At 30.7% G+C, this 20,412-nt stretch overlaps 1 protein-coding gene across 1 annotated transcript in view; it reads left to right on the forward strand.

Annotated features, from left to right (window-relative positions):
- The first annotated feature begins 1,915 nt into the window (after positions 1 to 1,915).
- Positions 1,916 to 20,412, forward strand: part of Pcf11 (Pcf11 cleavage and polyadenylation factor subunit) — an 80,749-nt gene continuing 62,252 nt past the window's right edge. Inside the window, exons 1-2 of the mRNA XM_067284342.1 lie at positions 1,916 to 2,295; positions 20,143 to 20,268. Coding sequence (XP_067140443.1) covers positions 2,128 to 2,295; positions 20,143 to 20,268 — 294 coding nt within the window. The 5' untranslated portion in view covers positions 1,916 to 2,127. The remainder of the gene's footprint in view (positions 2,296 to 20,142; positions 20,269 to 20,412) is intronic.

The following is a 20,412-nucleotide window of genomic DNA, read 5'->3' on the forward strand; positions in this document are numbered from 1 at the left end:
AAGAATAATAGATAAGATAATTCTAGTTTAAAAAAATCTTCGACAAAGAAATTTAAAAATTTTACTAGAGTGAATATAAAGTTTTTATCATCTAGCAGGATTCAGTTTTAAAAAAAGATTGTTTGACGAAAATTTCTATCTTTCAACTTTTTGTGGAATTTTCTCCCATAATTTTTCAACAGTCTTTTATTTCAATGTACTTTTATATTAAAAGCTTGAATAGAAGATTTCTAACTTCAACTAAAATAAAGAATCGTACTTCATAATTCTTAAATCTTTGTTTTAACTTCAAGCCAGTGCCGTAACTAGGACGGAGCCAGCCAGCGGTGCCTAGGCACAGGGCGTAGACCTCAGGGGGGCGCAGAAATGACCTGGACCAAGTTTTGGGGAGTGGTTACAGATGCTCGCACCAGGTGCATAAAAGGCTAATTACATCGCTGCTTGAAGCCACACTGATAAACAAAACCACTTAACCAGCTTAAAGCAATTTGAAGGTTGTTAAACATGAGGCCAAAGGATTATCTGATAATCCTTTATCTGATGGATCTTCTTATCTTAATGGATCAATCAAAGCATTTCTGTTTCCGGTTAATTATATCTCCCTGAAAAGTTTGGAAAAGAACGTATCTTTTGCGCCGTTCTCAATTCCCAAAATAATAAAAGCTGTGAACAGGATGATGATAAACTTTTAATCGGCTCTTAATATAAAGAAAACATTTAATAAAATGTTAATTAAACAATAACACATAAAGCGAAAAGAGAAAAGAATCTGCAATGCAAGAAAACTGGACTTTACAATCAGTTATAAGTAAAAAGATTGAAGTAATAAATATAAACGTATAGCAAGTTGCAATTATAGCAGAACAGCAGAATATCTCAAATAATCAAAAAATCTGTAAACATTAAATTCTAAAGCAGTGTTTCTCAACCTTTTTTGTGCTATGCCCCACCTAAACCTTTCTAAAATTCTTATGCCCCCCCAACATATATGTTGAACTCTTTTGGAAAGTCTCTCGTTGTCATGTTCATTGATGTTTTTTCTTGCACTTAATTGCCACACTGTTTTATCATAACCACGATAAAACCCAATCCTTTCATCAAAGTCTCTTGACCTTTCCAGTCATTGCCAAACGCGGCCTGTAACACCACAATTCACGTCTGCCCACCTCGAGGTCTGGGCAAAGAATGTTCTTTCTCCTCTTTCATCGGCCTCAGGGCCTCATTCATCTCTTTGTTCTCAGTGGTTCCCAGAATTGTTAATCCCACCCCAAGGGAAAAGGGTTATAAAGGAAAGTTCTAGAAAATTAAAACTAACTTAAATCAATATTTACAATAAATATGGCGTACAGCGGCAATACAGCTAACTTAAACTCTGGACAAGTTTCAAATTGCCCCCTTAACAATCAAATTGCCCCCCTGTGGGGCGTGGGCCCCACAGGGGGGCAATTTGATTGTTAAGGGGGGCAATTTGAAACTTGTCCAGAGTTTAAGTTAGCTGTATTGCCGCTGTTGGGAAACACTGTTTGTTCTAAAGGATTAATTTTAGAACTAAAATACAAATGGAATGTTATAAATTATATTTTATTAAAAAAGGTCACGCTTTATCTGTTTCTTCTAAAATACACCGTAGGGTAATTATATATACAGTAAGTATTATAGGATGCGTTTTTTCATACTTTTATTCTGAAATAAATTGTACACATTAAATATTAAAGTGAAATAATTAAACCGAATTATGAAAACAAAATGTTTTGTTTTTTATTTGTCGTTAACAACAGAAAAACCAAAAGAAGATATTTTGTATATATTTATTATAATATTATGAAATACGAAACTAGTTTAAACTAGAATAGCCTAAATTAGAATATTATTGGCTAAGAGAACTATCTGGAAATGGCATTGTCATGTAGACGTTGATTGGTCAAAAGACATGAAATTGTATTACGTTCTTTGCCAGTGAACCAATGGCGTTGGAAGTTACTTGTCACTTGACCCAGTTGTTGTAGTAAATTAGTACGCCATGTTGTTACAGGAAGAATGATGGAAAAATGACCATAAGTAAAATGGTTGTAGTTCCTTAAATTATTTGGATTTCATTAAGAATATTATTTTCATGTTTTTCTAATCATGAATAGTAATATGGAGGAAGATAATATTAATGAAGAATACCGTTCTTCGTTAGCGGATTTGACTTGCAATAGTAAGCCATTGATCAGTATGTTGACGATGTTAGCTGAAGATAATTTAGAAAATGCCAGAGAAATTGTTAAAGTAATTGAAAGTCATCTTCAAAAGGTATGATTTGAATGTCGCTTTTATTATCATAATATAAAACCATTAGTTTCTCTTGTAATAATATAAATGTTAGATGTAATAAGTCGTTCGATTAATATGATCGTGCTAATATATGCCTTCAATAGCTTGTAATTAGTTAATTTAGTATAATTTACTTTGTATTTATTGATCTATTAAGATTGAATACATAAAATTTTAACTATATACATCTACATATACAAAATTAGAATTATTTTCAAAGCCAAATATAGAAGGTGTATATAATTGGAAAATAAAAAAGTATTTGGATGCTACCAGCAGATACACATAATTGCTTTTTACAGGTATTTGAAATAAATATATGAACATGAACATAGACGTTTAATATTAAAATTGCTATCCATTTTTTAGAATACAAATAGAAAAACAAAATTATTTATGGTAATAATATATTATTGGATAGTAATTTTGAAATCTAAATGAATATGAGAAAAACAACTATTAATAATTCTAAATATGACATTATCCAATCTGGTCTTAACCTTTCAACAGTGGAACAGTCAGGTGTGTAGCTCCCACTTAGTTGTGGGAGCCCCACACCTGACTGTTCCACTGTTGTGAAGAAATGTGGAAAATTTTTAAAGTATATTTTCAAGCGTTTTTTCTCATTACCGTTTCGGAAAAAGATTTTGTAAACAGTTCTGTCTAGTAAAAAAAAAGTCTTTTTTTTATTGTTACATAATTTATTTTTTATATGAATTTCTTTTTCGCGGTAGTTTTTGGCTAGTTTTTGGCGATACCCCCAAAAGAATTTAGCGAGTATAGTCGTCCCTCACCACTGCCACACGATTGCTTTGGACGATTATAATCGTCTCTCACTGTTAAGAGGTTAAAAGATGATCATGTGGTTTGATGTATAATTAAAATGATGTATAACAGCTTTGTGATGGTCGATGGTCAGTTTGGGGGTGATAAACATAGCGATGAACAGTTAGGTGACAAAAATTATTTTGGAAATAATATACAGAATACTTTTAATCTGACATTGTTGGAAGCAGAGATATTCAGATTATGGAATTTTATAGACAGCCGTTTATTAGCCAACATTATTAGCTTTGTACCTTTTTATTTAATGATAACTTTAATTGTAAAACAGATTTTGTTAATTTATCAAATTATTTTTTCTGAGCATAAGTAATAATACTAATCACAGTATTGCATTAAAAATATACAAAGTATTATCAGAAATTCTGTACTTGATGTGGACTGGATATGAAGTGGGAAAAGAAATGAACTCTCATGTTTTCTGATACAAATTTTCCATGTTAATTTATTCTATAAAACAGCTTAAAATCATGAATCTTTTTCTGTCACAAAAAAGAAAACTGACAACATCCGGAATCGATGAATCAAAATTTTTGTTATGAATAGACTATATTGGAAACAAGTGACAAAGCCTCCTAGTTAGATATTTTATATTTATATTTACTTCGGAATGTTTAAAAACACCAATATGTACAGATTTTTAATTTCTCAAAATTGTAAGTTTTATAAATATAGTATATTCAAATAGAGAAAGTATTAAAAGAAAATTTTGCTGATGTAGATCTTAGCAAAGCAGAGAATCTCTGCACAGTACATACTTGGATATGCCACTAAAGATTGGAAACTTAGAAAAGTTAGAATAAAGGGAGTAACTGACAGAGTGATATTAAACATTTGAAAAGGCTGCAAACTGCTTACAGATTGTAACCACCAAATTGATGGAATAGTTGCTACTGAAATACAAATTGACCAAGGGACTGTCACGCCTAATATCCCCTTCGCACCGAGCATTTCAATCTAGATTGTGACCAAGGTTGGCGACTATGCCTTGGTGCAATTTCCCTCGACCGTTTCAATCATGATTGACTCAAGAGAGTTCTTGAAACTAGATCCAGTCATAAGAGAGATCCCACAATCCCACGCACGCGAGAAAATACAAGATGGTGGCAGAACACATGTTGGGCTATCAACAGAGAAATAAATAAAGATACTGTATTTGGAGAGACGATGACATCTGTCTATTATTAGATAAATGACAAGAAAAAGTACTGTATTTATTTCTAACCGAAACTTCCATTTTGTTTGTTGGTGTTCGTGACTTACGGCGTAGTTATGTCAGTTTTATTATCACATGTAATAGCCGGGTTGTTCTCAAGCAGACTGCCTGTGCGAACAGCACAACGTTCGACTAGCAACAGTCACAATCCAGATTGTAGTTAATCGAGATCAAAGTGAGTCATGGATTGTGTGCAAACATAGTATAAATCCAGTTTATGAAATGAATAGAGAAAAAGCACAAAAACTGCTAAATATTACATTAGAAACTCTTATGGCTAATAACTGGATAAATGATAAAATTTAAAAATAAAATTGCTAAGCAATACAACGACATTTCTCATTTTGTCATCCTCAGGAATTTGTGATTTGGTTAAACACTACTCCAGATAGCATGACAGGTTCAATTATTTCTGGCTTAGTCTGTCACATCAATTTGCTGAAGTAAAAGAATTTGAAACATTTGTGAAGATGATTTTAATAATAATGCATGGTAATACTCATATGGAATGTAGGTTTTAATCAACAAATAATGCTTAATGGAAAACTGAAAAAAAGAGACTTTTATAGCTTACAGGAAATTACATGATAAAGTCATGGCAGCTAGTAGATTGGGGTAATTGGATATATCAAAATAGTTCATCCTTGCAACTTGAATTGCAACCCAGAGATACAAGGAAACTATGGAAGCTCATAAACAGGGAGAAATAAGATAAGAGAAAGAGTGGAGTGAGAAGGTCACTGCTGCAGAAATGGTGAAAGAACTAAAGAAAAAGCTGATGATTCTTGCAGAAGCTAAAAAGGTGGTTCAGGGCATTAATGCACATTTGGAAGAATTGTAAAAAGAAAGGTTTATTTTATTCTATAATTAATAGAGTATGATTATTTTGTGATATTTACTCACTGTGAATTGCATAATTTGGAAAAATTGTGTTGGGTTTACATTATAAGGTTGACAATATCAATTTGAATCTCTGTATTTTAACAAAATTGTCATGTTGAACCTATGTGATATACAATCTTCTGCACATACCTGATATAATCCGGTAGTTATTAGTATATTATGTATGTATGTACATTGGGTTTGTAAATGCTAGTTTATGAATATCTAACATATGTTCTTGGGAACAAGGATATCTTTTTGCAATCAATAGCTTTTATTTGATAAAATGACCAAGACAATAAGTTTACACTTAGAAAATTTACAAAAATATTTTCGAAAGGGAGACGAAAATATTAAAAATGTTGTTACATCTTGTCCTTTTTTCATACTTCAAGAAATACATTTCATAATAAAATGCTGCATATTAAAGTACTAGTGAATTGAAACACAAATCTTCCTTTTTCTTGAAAATTTTAATGTTATATGTATTGTTTTTCCCCATTAACAAGGGGAATTTGGTAGTTTGTAATGCTGATTTCAATGAAATTTTGTGGAGTGCTGTATTTACTTGTAATTAAACTCTACTAAACCACAGGATCCAATATTCAGGCATTCTTGAGAAAATTGTGACAAAATTTTTCTATAACCATTAATATCAATACAAAAAGACCAATTTATGAAGTTTCAGTGTTGTATGATTAGTTAAGGCAGCACAGATGGCGGTTTTGTTTTCAGGTTTAATCCCTGTATCCATTAAAACCATTTCTTTTCACATTTGTAATTTATTCTTATTTTCAAATTTGTTATATACAGTTTTTAAGGTCATTGAAAATATATTTTTTACTTTGATCATTCCATTGTTAGAAAGTATTTATAACATTATAATCAGATTTTGTATTATTTAATGTAATGTAGGTTTTTATAGACTTCTTAATTAAAATATTACACCCATATGTAAAACATGAATAGTTTTTATTAATAGATTCAAGGGGTGATCAAACAAATTCTCAAATATACAACAAAATCTTTGTAGATGACAAAGATATTCCATTTTGTCAATTAAAAATTATTCTACTAAAATGTGCTCTCTCTTTCAGTTTTGCAATGTTTATTTTAATAGACAGGTTAAAAATGTTATTAAAAATTACGGAATTGTAGTTATTTCCTTTCCATTGCTTGAATTCTACTTTTTTCTTTCTTGTTTAGTATCCATGTTTCTGAAGCATATGTCAAAATAGGCACAAAATAGACCTCATAAAAAAGCTTTTTGCATTTTAGTGGAACTTCATTATCCCATAAAAGGATAGATACACTTCTATAAAATATCTGGCTTTGTCTTATTCTTGTTATTTCTTGTTTATGTCCTGTTTTTTTAGAAGTGTACTTCTAAGATATTTGAAATGTTCTACCTGTTTCAAAACAGTATCATTTACTGTGGGAAAAACAAGATTAGGTAAAATAAGGAACAGAGATATTAGAAGTAGATTAGAAGTGCATAATATTGGAAATATAATGATGCAATCTAGATTGAGATGGTTTGGGTGCAAGAAAAAGATTTGGAGAGAGATTTCCAAGAGAAATTTTTGATAAGCAATTACAGGGGAAAAGACCAAGAGGACATCAAGAAAGAAATGTAGAGACTGGGTAAAGGAAAATATGGAGACACTCAGAGAAAGCAGGAAGGTCAGAATAGGTTTTCCTAATATTCTGCCATGTCTGATTTCAGCTGACCTGAGATTTTGTTGGAACAGCAGATGGACAATGATGTTGGTAGCTTTCTCTTTAAAATCAGTAGAGAAGTAGCCAATTGCAGAGATGGTATTAAAATACAATTGAGAAAACCAGTTTTCTGTGACCAGTTGAGCAAACCAGTTTTCTGTAACCAATTGAGCAAACCAGTTTTCTGTGACGTTAAAATATGCATGGTTTGCTTCTCACATAACACACAAAAGAATATTTTAAAAAATAGTTAATGAAGTTTATTTTCCACCCTTAGTTGTTAAAACAATATGTAAAGATTGTGCAAATGAAGTAGTAGTGTTATACATGCATGATGCAACGAATAATTGTTTTAACTGTTTTTATGATGAATACTACTCAAAGTATTGTCATATTATTGTGAAATAGCCATTGCAATATTTATAGCATATATATATATAACTGATGCAAACTGAAGGTATGCATATACAGGGTGGGCCAGCGAAAACGAAACGGCAGAGTGTTCGTGTTCGTCCAAGCAAAGCGCTCGGACAGGTCGATTTTATTCTCGAGGGGACATCTTTTGCAATAAAGTTTTTGCGATTCTGAATACAACAGACAACAAAAAATTTTAAAAACTCATTTATTTTGTATTAAGTAAACAAGCATTTATTTCGAAAAAAAATGTTTGTTTAGTTAATATTCAGAATCGCAAAAACTTTATTGCAAAAGATGTCCCCTCGAGAGTAAAATCGACCTGTCCGAGCGCTTTGCTTGGACAAACACGAACACTCTGCCGTTTCGTTTTCGCTGGCCCACTCTGTATATATATATATATATGCATACCACCAGCTTGCATTGGTTAAAATATATATATTTTTAATTTTCTGATATTTTATAATGAAAAATAAAGTGTATATTCAATAATTAAAAATGGCATAAAAATTGTACATAATTTCAATTAAATGTAAAAAAATCTTGCATACAGGGATCAAACCTAAAACAAAACCTTCACATGTAATGCCATAATTAATCCAACTACACTGACTTTGTGAATCAGTTTTCCATATTGGTATTAATGGTTGTAGAAAATCTTTTAATGTAATTTTCTCAAGAATGCCTGAATAGTGGTCCTGCAACTTTGGTAGAGTTTAAGTACAAGTAAATATACCACATCCACAAAATTTCATGAAAATTGATGATGACAAACTGCTGGGTTTTCCTTCAAGGCCATCAATTGCAGTAAAAATTGGCAAATAACCTTTATCACATAATACACACTTGCTTTCAAAATATTCAAATTGTTTTCAATACAAAACAGATTACCTACATAAATTGCTGTAATTATGACTAATTAGATTTATGATCTACGTTACTTGTTGAATGATTGGCACTTATGCAGTATAATGAATAAATTACTATTTTTAATTAATTTTAATTAATTAATAAAATTATTAATTTAATTTATGAATTCCTATAGTTTTGGTAAGATATATATGAAAATGAAACTTGTATGTCATTTATTTCAGTTTTCGTATCATTCATCATCATAAGCTACTTCTATATTCAAATGCTAATAAATAAAAAAACAAAAGACTTCCTTACTCATCTAAAAAAATCAGAAAATCATACAGTGAAATCTGCAAATTCCAGAACCTGAGTAATATGAAAACATTAGAGTGGTGGAAAGTTCAAATATTTTTCTTTAGTGATAGGATGATACCAAAATTTTTCCAGATTTGATTTCAATTCTGATTCTGGTTCTTTTGAATAGTTTATAATGTTTATTTTAGTTTAGAAAAATTAGTGATTTACATTATGAACATGGTACATTCATTTATCAATAAACATCAAGAATGGAAAATGATTGGGAAATCCAGAATCAATCTTTTGAAAGAAACTGAAAACTCTCCATTTATATGTAGATATGCATGATTTTATTGTGTACTACAAAACAAATTTGTAATCTTATTTCAGATAAAGTTAATATTGCAAACTACCCTTAAATAATGATGGCTGATATTGGATTTGGAGTAATCGAATAATCTAATGACTAACTGACATTACTTGATACTGATTAATCGATATCAGAAAGTTGACTGTTGACTATGTCTGTGGATTTCAACTTGTTATCTGTGGACCACAAGTTGCAGATCAAGGGAAACAAATTTTTTTTGGCTGGAAGTGCTAGATCTGTTACAATCATTAGCGAGGTTGAAGCCAGAAATGTGTAAGTCAGACATTCAGTGCCACTTTCCTGTAAGCCTAGAAATGGTGACAATGGTGTTTGGAATGTCGAGCATGATTCTACTGACTTTCCAAACACCATTGCCAAACTTCTAGGCTTACAGGAAAGTGGTGCTGAACGTTCAACATACACGTTTTCGTGTTTAAAACTTCGGCCTCAACCTCGCTATTGCTTGATCATGACACTTGGAAATCACCATCATTGAAGAATGCATAAACAGTATGACTGTTTTAAATGTGACCATAAATTTCTGGTGTTATTTGTTGTTTTAACTTCACGATTGCATTTATTGCATTTACATGTTCTCTACATTAATTTTGGTAAAATTCAATCAAGTGTTGCTATAACTAGTGCAGTGAAAATTCCATGCTACTCCATGACATTTTGAAAATATCAATTTCAAGGCAATTCGTTATTACTCGAATAATCCGGTTTTAAAAGTATCAACATTTTATTATTCAATATGGGCAAAAATTTGATATTTAGTCGATAGTTATTATTGTTTGGCCATCCCTGCCCTTAAAAGAAACTATGGCTTCCCTTTTATAATTCCTTTTTAATCAAAGAAATATCTCATCATGTTATCTAGGATTGCCATTTTTGGAAATTGCAACATTGGCTGATGTGTCATCACGACAGTGGGGAGGAGAAAAGTAAATGAGAAAATGCACATTTTTCATGCTTTTTTCAAGCTAAATGCCTTAAAAATGCTTTAATTTCATTGTATTTAACACTGAATGAGGTTTGGAAAATGAGTCATCGAGCAGAACAAATATCATGAGTTAATCAATTTTTGAATTTGTTCACTCAAGCTATGAATGTCTAGACTGACTCATCTTGCAAAATCAATTTTTAAAACTCAGAACATTAGTAAAGTTAGCACAAACAAGTATTTTTGCTTAGAATTATGCAAATCACATTTGAAAATTAACGTATTACAGCGTCATCTGAGTTGTAACAAAAATTGTCATAATTATAACGAGAAAGTTTTAACATTATAAGTAAACATACTAAATATTAAAAATAATTTTATATAATATTTTTTCAATTAAAATATAAACAAAGACTGTTTTGCCAACACTTTTATATTTTTCCTGCCACTGGTCTTGATTTGAAATTGTTGGTTAAGCCAGCCCAGTGCTGGCTGGATGGCAACTCTAATGTCACCCTATCTATCCTAAAATGGGGACAATTAGTACTAACTGAGTGTAGTCTCTCTTCACTCTGATTACATGAAAGAAAAGTCTGTCGTGACAGACATCATCTTGTATATGGGGTATTGCCTACCCTCTGCTTTGTCAACATGAAAGTTTCCAATAAACTAATACTTAATTGTTAATTAATATTGTAACTTTAAAAATTTTTAATCTTCAACTGAAATAAATAATTAATTTTCTTATTAAATGTGGAAGAATCTTTTTAAGAATCTAAAATCATAACAAAGTTTGCTTGATTCCAATTCCTGGAAAATGCCCAATTTTTTTAATTCCCAATTCCAATTTTGATTAATTGTCCCATTACTAACATTAACTTAACAAATGTTCTCCGAAAGATGGAACCTATGAGCAGAATGGAAGAAATCATTCTATTGCAAGTAGAATCCAGGAAAATGTAGATACAAAAGCCAAAATTTATGGCCCATTAGTGACCAAGCAGTTCTGGGGACCTGTTCTGAGCTCTTCCGATAACTCAACGAGAGCGATACACGGGGCATTCGATAAGTTCCCTTAGCGAAAGGCAGTTAACGAACCTTAGACAAATCGCTATTCTGTGCTCCACGTTAAGTGGGTTTCGCTACAGGTAGTTGGTCAAGATGCATCTGGGTTCCATGCTATCAACAGCTATTACGCTTTAACCAATCACAGTTTAGTTAACATTGTATTTTTGTCACGTGACTGCAACTCGTCATTTTCTAAGCGAAGCACGTGGTTTTAGCATTGTCGTGTATCAGTGCTAATGAAATAGTTTTGTTTTAAAATGACGAAGAAAGGACAACGAAGTCAGCGAACTACAAGTCGCCAGTTTGAGATGCTCGCTAATGTTATGGAAGAAAACCCAAAATTAATGTCAGGGAAGTTAGATGCTCCCTTTACCGTAAAAGATCGCCAGAAATTGTGGCAAGAAATAGCCGACCGTCTGAATTCCGATGGAGTCGGCTCACAAAAACATCCAGAAAGATGGCAAAAAGTAACTGATAGTTTAGTCATATATTTATATATTTATAGTCAATCATTTTAATTTAAACATATGCGAATGAAACCTATTTCAGAAATAATGTTCATGCTATAGCTACTTTAAATTTTAATAAGAAGGCAATTACAATATTCATACAATATTCATAAACAGTTAAAGTAATTATATTTAAGCAATACAACAACATAGTTTAATAACTCTCTCTCCAATTGCTCGTGAAGTAAAATCATTCTTACTCCAAAAGACACCATGTTGTTTTCACTTTCGTTACGTTCCTAACGGCAGCTCGAGAGTGACCGATAACAAGAGCTTAGTTATCGCATGTGGCTATCGGCACCAAAAACGAAACGTATGGCTCGGAATAGCATTTTCACAGTTGATTAAACGCGAATCATGTGGTTCCGATAGAAACAGGTTTTTATCATATTCGTTAGCTTAACGATACTACTCAGAATAGGTCCCCTGTTCTCTGAAGACTGGGAGTTCGGTTATGGGTTTGTGCCTCGCCAGGAAGGGCTAGCAATGTGGCATTTTCTTCTTGTCTGTAATGCCTGAATAGGGGCCAATTACCCTTAAAACATCTGGAAGGTATCCCCCTAGGCAGATCACCCAAGTGTTGCATTGTCGTAATTTAACAAAACAAACAAACAAACAAAATTTGTGTTCTGTATTTCTGCATTTGTACAATGTCATCTATCAGAAAAAAATTTTAATTTTTGTTAGAGGGAGTTTCAAAGTACACGGAAGAGCTCAGTCTTTCATTTTCTTTTGCATTGTTATTTTAGGCTTTTATTTTTGTGCTTGTGTATTTTTAAAAATTTATAATATAGTCCTTTACAAAATTGTGGATTTAAACTAAAGATGACAATGAAGAGTAGGATGGTGAAAAACACCAGCTAATAGCCTTACCCTTTAAATCAAACACAAGTTTTCACCAACAACAAATGAATGTATTTGGAAAAGCCAACTAGAAATGTTTTTGATTTTGATTTAGGTCATCCAATGATCACCTAAATGATCAAGCTACAATTTCACTAATTTTAAATAATTAAATGAAGTAATGGTAGATGTTAGGCACCATCTCTTAACTAGCTCGATCATTTAGGTGATCATTGGATGTTTCTGTATACTTATTGGGTTTTATGATGTTTGTTATTCTTGATTTAGGTCATTGTCAGTTTGTAGAACAAATGGAATAGAATAGTTTTTCATTTAAAAATTACAAATTTTAATTGCCTAGATGTGCTCAGATAATGAATGGTGCACATGTAAAGGTGTTGTGATGTGCTGACTAAAACTGTTTGCATTTGTCTGCCTTTTATTGCAGGAACTGTCTTTAAATTTCACACTGTTTTAAAAATAAATTTCTAAAACATGACAGAGTTTTAGACACACTGTACTTTGATTTTGTGTATACTTTTAGCTCTAATAAAACCAGAAATCTTCTAAGTTTATTATTTATTTAAGTTTATTATTTTATTATTTAATATACAGTGAAAACCCATTTTAACATTTTTTTCATTTAATATTTACTCTGATTTTACATTCCATAAAACTAGTGCTAGTGCTCTTTAAAAATAATTAAATTTAGGCTTCAATTCAGTGTTTCTTGATTTTAAGGAGTTGGATATCCAAAGATGTTTTTGATTTACAAGATAGAAGAAATGGTAGATGATTTTTTTTTTGTCCCAAATTTTCTGGCTTTTGCTTTCTATAGGGAGCAAAAATTAAAATGTTTTTAAATCCTTCCTATTTTGCAACAGCAGATGCTTGCTTACTCCTTTAGGATCTAATCTGCAAAACTGTTTCTTTTTTATAATTTCAACTTGACTGATATTCGAGATTTAAAAAAAAAACAGAACAGAAAACACATTTAAAAAAATAAAATAAACGATGTTGGTCTATATATTTAAATCTGATGCTAAAAAAGTTAAAATATCTATATATATAGACTGTTTTTTTTTTTACTACAATAGGGTATAAAATTTTTTATTTGTTATTGTAATTAACATTTTTCATGAAATTTTTATATTTTTTAAAAATTGTTTTCATATATCTACTAATTGTAAATGTTGAAAAAGAAAGGCTGTAACATATTCAGATTTATTATTCTAGTAACTAATAAGTGACTATCCATTTGGTAGAAAATTTTCACATTAAAAAAAATAAATTTTTTGTGGATGCCAAACTATTTCTTTTCTAATTTGACTTTCTTCAACTATACAGATATCTTTTGCATCCAAAATCTAATCTTTTAATCATCTGAATAAAGTAAACTTACATCAACAGACTTTTGGCAAACATTTTTATATTTTTGGAATTCAAATTACTTTAAAACTTTGCTGTAAGCAAGAATTCAAACTGCAAGAAAAAAAATTCAGTTTCTTTAGAGTTTTTGTTCCAGTTTCTATTCTGGTTTGATTTATCTGATCTGCAAAAACATAACTGGTTTAATATGTAGTAATTTGGTTCAAGGTTTTGTTACCGTTTTGGTTATGAAATCTAAATTTGAAAATAACAACAATCAGAAATAAATCTTTTAGAAGAACATTAAAATACAAATTTAAAATAATAACATTATTATTAAAAGATTTTGTCAATATATTTATCAAATAAAAAGTTTAACCAAATACAGTGGTGCCTAGTACTTTGAATTTAATTCATTCCGGGAGGATGTTCGAACACTGAATCATTCAAAGTCCAAAGCAATTTTTCCTATAAGAAATAATGAAAAGTGAATTAACTCATTTTTAGACCTCAAACAACACCCATTTTGATAAATTTAAAACTGCAAATACACTTTATTTAATGTAAAAATAACAAATTAAATGCTGTAATAATAAATCAAAACACAAAAACATCAGATAGAATATGTAAATACTGTATAATAAACTGAAAATTGCATTTATTGGTCTCACACAGTGAACTTTGGCATCTTAAACATGGCCATCAGATCTGTCACATATGTACAGCTTTCATGTTTTGTGATAAGTTCCTTTTGAATTTCAATTATTGATACTACAACCTTCCTTTTAGACTTTGTTGCTTTCATTGCCTTTTCAGATTTCATAGTTAATAAGTAAAAGTTATATTGAGTTAAGCATAATGTTTTTTCTATGTTTAACAGCTGTAGTTACTTAACTTAGTTGAGTCATTTAATTGTAACAGTCATGAAATTTAATGCATTGCTAATCAGAGATTGTATTCTTTGTTTGGAAGCTTATTTTAAATTGTTTACTTTGTATTTTGTTTGAATAAAATCAAGTTGTAATGTCTTCAGATTAAAAGCATATCCAGCATGTCACTCTATGAATTTTTGAAAGTCTGTTATATTGTACAAACAGTCAAATAGGTTTGTATTGTGTATGAAGGAAGGTGCTCCTAAACTTAAAACATGTCAAATGTGGTTTAAAAAGTTCCGTTTGTGAAATTTTGAACTAAGATAAACAATTACAGGGCACTCAAGAAGTCCAGAAAGAAAAGTTTTAGGTAGTTGTTAAAAATTGATGGAAAAAAAACAATATATATAGTCAAATATACCAAAAATGAAGTGATAAAAGCACTGAAAACAGATGATAGTAATGTGAGAGTGAGAGATGACTTGTGTTTATGGTTTAAGCAAATTTTTTCAGTGCATGCACAGTTCGTTCTCTGAAATCATTGTTCGAAATCTAAGGCAAATTTTTGTTGAATTTGGTGATTGAACTCTGAAGTGTACAAAATTAGTCATTTGAAGTACGTACAGTACATGGTACCACTGTATTTAATAAATATTTAGATGAACTTATTATTTAGCTAATTAAATTTAATTTTTATTAAATTGGAAAGCTTTCTTTTTTGGTCTGCAGTTTTGAAAATTTTAGTCATCTTTACATTATTTTGTTTATTTATCCCAATAAATTTTGATATAAATATTGGTATTTTATGTTATACTGTTCAACAGTCACTTACTCTCTATTAAATGAAATTTCAATTACCTTAATAAATTATGTATTTTCTTTTTTTTTTAAAACTTTGTTTCAATATTGTTAGTTGCTAAATACAAATGAAAAAAAAATAAACTAGTGCAAGATTGCCAGTGTTTCAATTGTAATTTATTACGTTTGTATAGTGAATATAAATATCCTGAAAGATTATTCCAAATAAACATGAAAATAGTAGTAATTAAGGATAACAGAAATAGCATAATTAGAAATGTTCTTTCAAGATTTAAAAAAACATATGATTAAAATGTAAACAATTTTGGTGTAAGATTTGTAATTTCTTGTATGTTTTTATATTACGGTATTTATAGAGATTAATGTTCGATCAAGTTGTTTTGATTGTTGTTGATAATCTTTTTCTTGTGTCTGATGATGATTACATTTTTTATTAGGAATATTACAGAAGAAATTTTTGAAAATAAATTTGTTTGATACATCATATTTTCTCATTCTTCATAAAATAGGAATTGCTAGAATATTGCTAGAATTTTTATTATAAACACTGAAATTTGTGTAATTTAATATATCAATAAAAACCAACTATTGATCTCTTGGGCTTAGGTTTTTCAATAGTATCAGATATTAAAAGTTTTCGTTTATCTTATGAAACAAACTATTAATTATCAGAAAATTATAGGTGTGAAATTGATCTTAGTTACAATTCAAAATTTGTTTTATTTGTTTAATTATAATACATTAAAGCAACTTCTTACATAATTACTGGAATGCATATACTTTACACTCAAGAACCTTACAAGTCCAGTAATAACACTTTAATAGAAAACTAATGTTTTCAACCATACTCTGGTCTTCCTCAGGTTTGTAAACCAGTAAGATTTGAACTTGGAATGCAAAGAACAATATTTACAAATTATTTTTAAAATCTATGGAACATATGGACCTACGCCACAGACCCCGACATACAGGCTGACCTCCATAAAGCCAAACTGGCCAGATTGTCACATCGAATTGAACACCTTTAAAACATTGAGGCATTAGACATTTACAAAGCCGGTTTACATGGCAACTGTATTAACACAAATGATGCCATTAATGTTTCCTACACATGGAGGTACTGTTATGAAAAAATGGGCAACACCAGCAGTTAGCAACTGTTTTCTGTATCTTTATTTACATCACATTATTGTATTTACTGTTTATGGTATGATACAGTTCTATCGACATGGTAACATGCATGGATAAAAGTTTTATACACGCACTTAGATTGTTCCATAGATTTTAAAATATTTTTTGAACATGTTGTTCCATACGTTCCATAGGTTTTAAAAATAATTTGTAAATATTGTTCTTTGTATTCCAAGTTCGAATTTTACTGGTTTGCAAACTGGAGTACGACTGGAATACGGTTAAAACGTTAGTTTTCTATTAAAGTGTTATTACTGGACTTTTAAGGTTCTTGAGTGTAAAGTTAATTATAATAAATGGTTAAAACTTTACGAAGTCTTTAAAATTAAACAACTAGTTTTTCTTTAAAAAATAATGAATTACCAATTCAATTAGCAATTTTTATTAATTTTATATTTGAATTATGAAAACTACATTTTTATTTAAAATGTTGTAGTTTTCATATTAATTTCATAATGTAGTTTGAGCATAGAAAAATTTGAATTTTATTACCATCATCACTAAATCTGATTAATTTTTAATGACTTATTTAAATTATATATATGAAGAAAAAGTGCATTAATCACAGTTACAACAGATTTCTGATGCCCAAATAGTTTTGTTTCAAATATGAGGGTTATTTGGAAATCAACCTCTGGTTGCTGAATAAGTGCAGACCTGTAACCTTGGAAACATGGCACCTGTGCATTACATAACAGTGATCAGATTTTGCACTTGATAAGTCCAACCATTTTGTTTAAGTTTCATCAAGCTATAATCATTCCAATGTATGGTGATATTGAATCTCCCACATAGTGTGAGTCTGTGGAGTCACTTTTCACAAGCTTAAAGACACAGTGCGACTGAAATCCACTTCAGAATGAGTGTAATGTTTGGACTTGTATTTGTGTGACAGTTGTGTTTTAGGGAATATTATAGAAAATTTTGTGATTGACAAACTACTGACATGTATGATGAAGGTGATTAAGAGCATTGTGTTTATGGTGACTGATGATGATGTCAATAAATGGGTTAATGAATATCTCTTTACAATTTCTGAACTTTCACTAGAATTCTCTCAAGTGTCTCAAACTATTATATATCCATGAGATTATCACACACTCACTTGGTTACCACAGAACAGGTGATAAAAATGCTTACCAATGTTTACAAAATCCAAAGAATGCCAACCTGACATTTTTGCAGTGGTATCATGATGATTGGGACACATTTCTTGACAAGTTTGTTACAAGCAACAAAATGTGAGTGAAGTTTGCCAATGTGGAAATGAAAGAAGTTTCAGCAGTGGATGCACACACATTCACTACAAAAATCAAAAAACTAGGAACCACAATAACTTCATAGATGTACTATGAAATTCAGAAACTGCATAGAACTATTCAAAACAGATGAAAAGGAATGTTTTGTCAAGCATTTGGTTTCTACATGACAATACATGCTTACATACAGCTGTTTTCACAAACAACAGGTCCCAACAAAACTGCTTTTGCAGCAGTTTTGTTGGGACCTGTTTTTATACTCACTATATATCCCAGACTTGGTCCTTAGTGATTTTCGTCTTTTCCTGCAAATGAAGGTCTGATTAGAAATGCATATGAATGAGGAGCTGATAGATGGTATTGGGTTGATGCAAACGTTCCTCCTGTTTTTAGCACCAGCTGGCTTTGCATCGCAACACTGAAGTGTTATTTCTTTCACATGTGTAAAATTTTGATGTTGTTTGACAAAAGGGATCTGGCTAGTATTTGAGAATAAAGTTGTATTACTTAGTTGTGTTTTTTAAATTTTGTTAAGCATTAAAAATAGCAGAGAATAAGGAGCATTTCCGACATATGCTTTTTTATTTTTGAAAAGGCAAGAATGCTTCGCAGACACAAAAGAAGATATGTTCTGTGTATGGTGAGGGAGCCATTGATGATTCCACATGCCGTAATTGGCTCAGAAAGTTTTGTGAAAACAATTTTAATCTTAGCGATGCACCACGTTCTGGACGACCAGCCGAGGCTGATGACAACGAAATATTGGCACTAATTGAAAGTGATCAACATAAAACAAGTCGAGAGATTGGAGAAATTCTTGGAATCAATCAGTCAACAGTGTCAAGGCGATTACATCAGCTTGGAATAGTTAGCAAGACTGATGTAAGGGTGCCGCATGAGTTAACAGAAAAAAATTTGATAGATGGAATTTCTGCTTGCGATTCTCTATTGAAGCACAATGAAATCGATCCATTTTTAAAGTGAATGATTACAGGGGATGAAAAATGGATTGTGTATAATAATGTTAAGCGTAAAAGATCATGGTGTAAGCACTGAGATTCCCCTTCAACCAGTGCAAAAGCCTGTTTACATCTGAAGAAGGTTATGCTATGCATTTAGTGGGACTGGAAGGAAATCATTTATTATGAGCTGTTATCTGAAAATCAGACCATTAATTCAGATAAATACTGTTCACAACTAAGTGAATTAAAGTGAGCAATTGACCAGAAGTGACCTGAATTAGCCAACAGAAAGGGCATTGTGTTCCATCAAGACAATGCTAGACCACACTTGTCTTTGGCCACCCGACAAAAACTTTTACAACTTGATTGGGATGTTTTGGTCCATCCACCATACTCTCCTGACCTTGCACCCTCTGATTACCATTTATTTAGATCACTTCAAAACAGCTTAGATGGTAAAAACTTTACTTCCTTGGAAGACTTGAAAAATCACCTGGATCAGTTTTTTAGCCAAAAATCTCAGAAATTCTATGAGCATGGGCTTATGCAACTACCGGAGAGATGGAGAAAGGTCATTGAACAGAATGGCACATACTATATTGATTAAATGTAAGTTTTAGTAAATAAAATTTTTCTTCAATTCTTTTCAAAAAAACAGGACGAACTTTTGCATCAACCCAATATAAATGAATGGCTCAACTCTATGGTATGAACATTCTTTGATTAGGAAATACAGAAACTTTTCCTATGCTATGACAAGTGCTTGAATTTACAGGGCAATTATGTTGAGAAGTAACTTAAATATGTAGCTAACTTTTATACATAATAAAACTGTTTTCTTCCTTTTTCGTTGGATGAAATTTGAAAAATAGACCTATAAATTCCCACTGTCATCTGCCTGTCTGTCCTTTCATAATTTTGAGAACAGAGTTAGATAAATGAAAGACAAGACCAGATGTGGAAAGCTTAGGGACAGGAGGTTGTGATTAATTATATATGAACTTCAGTTTGGACCAGAAGTTAGATTATTTCAATTTAAAAATTTTCCTCTGAACAGAGATAGATAACCAGCATAACTCTATTGCTTACAGGAAAAGTATGATGTACAGGGGCAAGACACTACTAAAAGAATTTAGAACATTATGATGAAAAATTGCAGCTCAGTATTGTGATGATGTCAAAATAAATAATCACTTGTTTTTTCTAACAGCTGCGGGTTGAATTTTAAATATCCTTCATATAAGACTGTAAATGTCAGGATAATTTTTTTTAATATAACTTTTTTTTATGAACATCATTTACCTGTATATTTATTTATTATGCTATTCTATTTAATGCAATACTTCAAAAAGAAATTGTTTTGCTAAAAGTGAAATTTATCAATATTTCTTTTTAGGTTGGACCAGAAATAAAATTACCTGTGATGTATCTGATTGATTCTATTGTCAAAAATGTTGGAAGACAATATTTAAATCTTTTCACACAGAGTATTGTGTCCAATTTTTGTTCTGTATTTGAAAAGGTAAGTGTGTGATTAAATAATTCATGTTGTTTGAGATATGTGTTTCACACACATATATATAATAAAGTAGATAAATATAATGAAATTTCTTTTCTACATAATGAACATTGAAAATTTTTCCACAAATAAGTTAAAATAAAATTA

This window comes from Centruroides vittatus, unplaced genomic scaffold, assembly GCF_030686945.1.
Source record: "Centruroides vittatus isolate TY-2023 unplaced genomic scaffold, ASM3068694v2 scaffold_1167, whole genome shotgun sequence".
NCBI classification, from domain to species: domain Eukaryota; kingdom Metazoa; phylum Arthropoda; class Arachnida; order Scorpiones; family Buthidae; genus Centruroides; species Centruroides vittatus.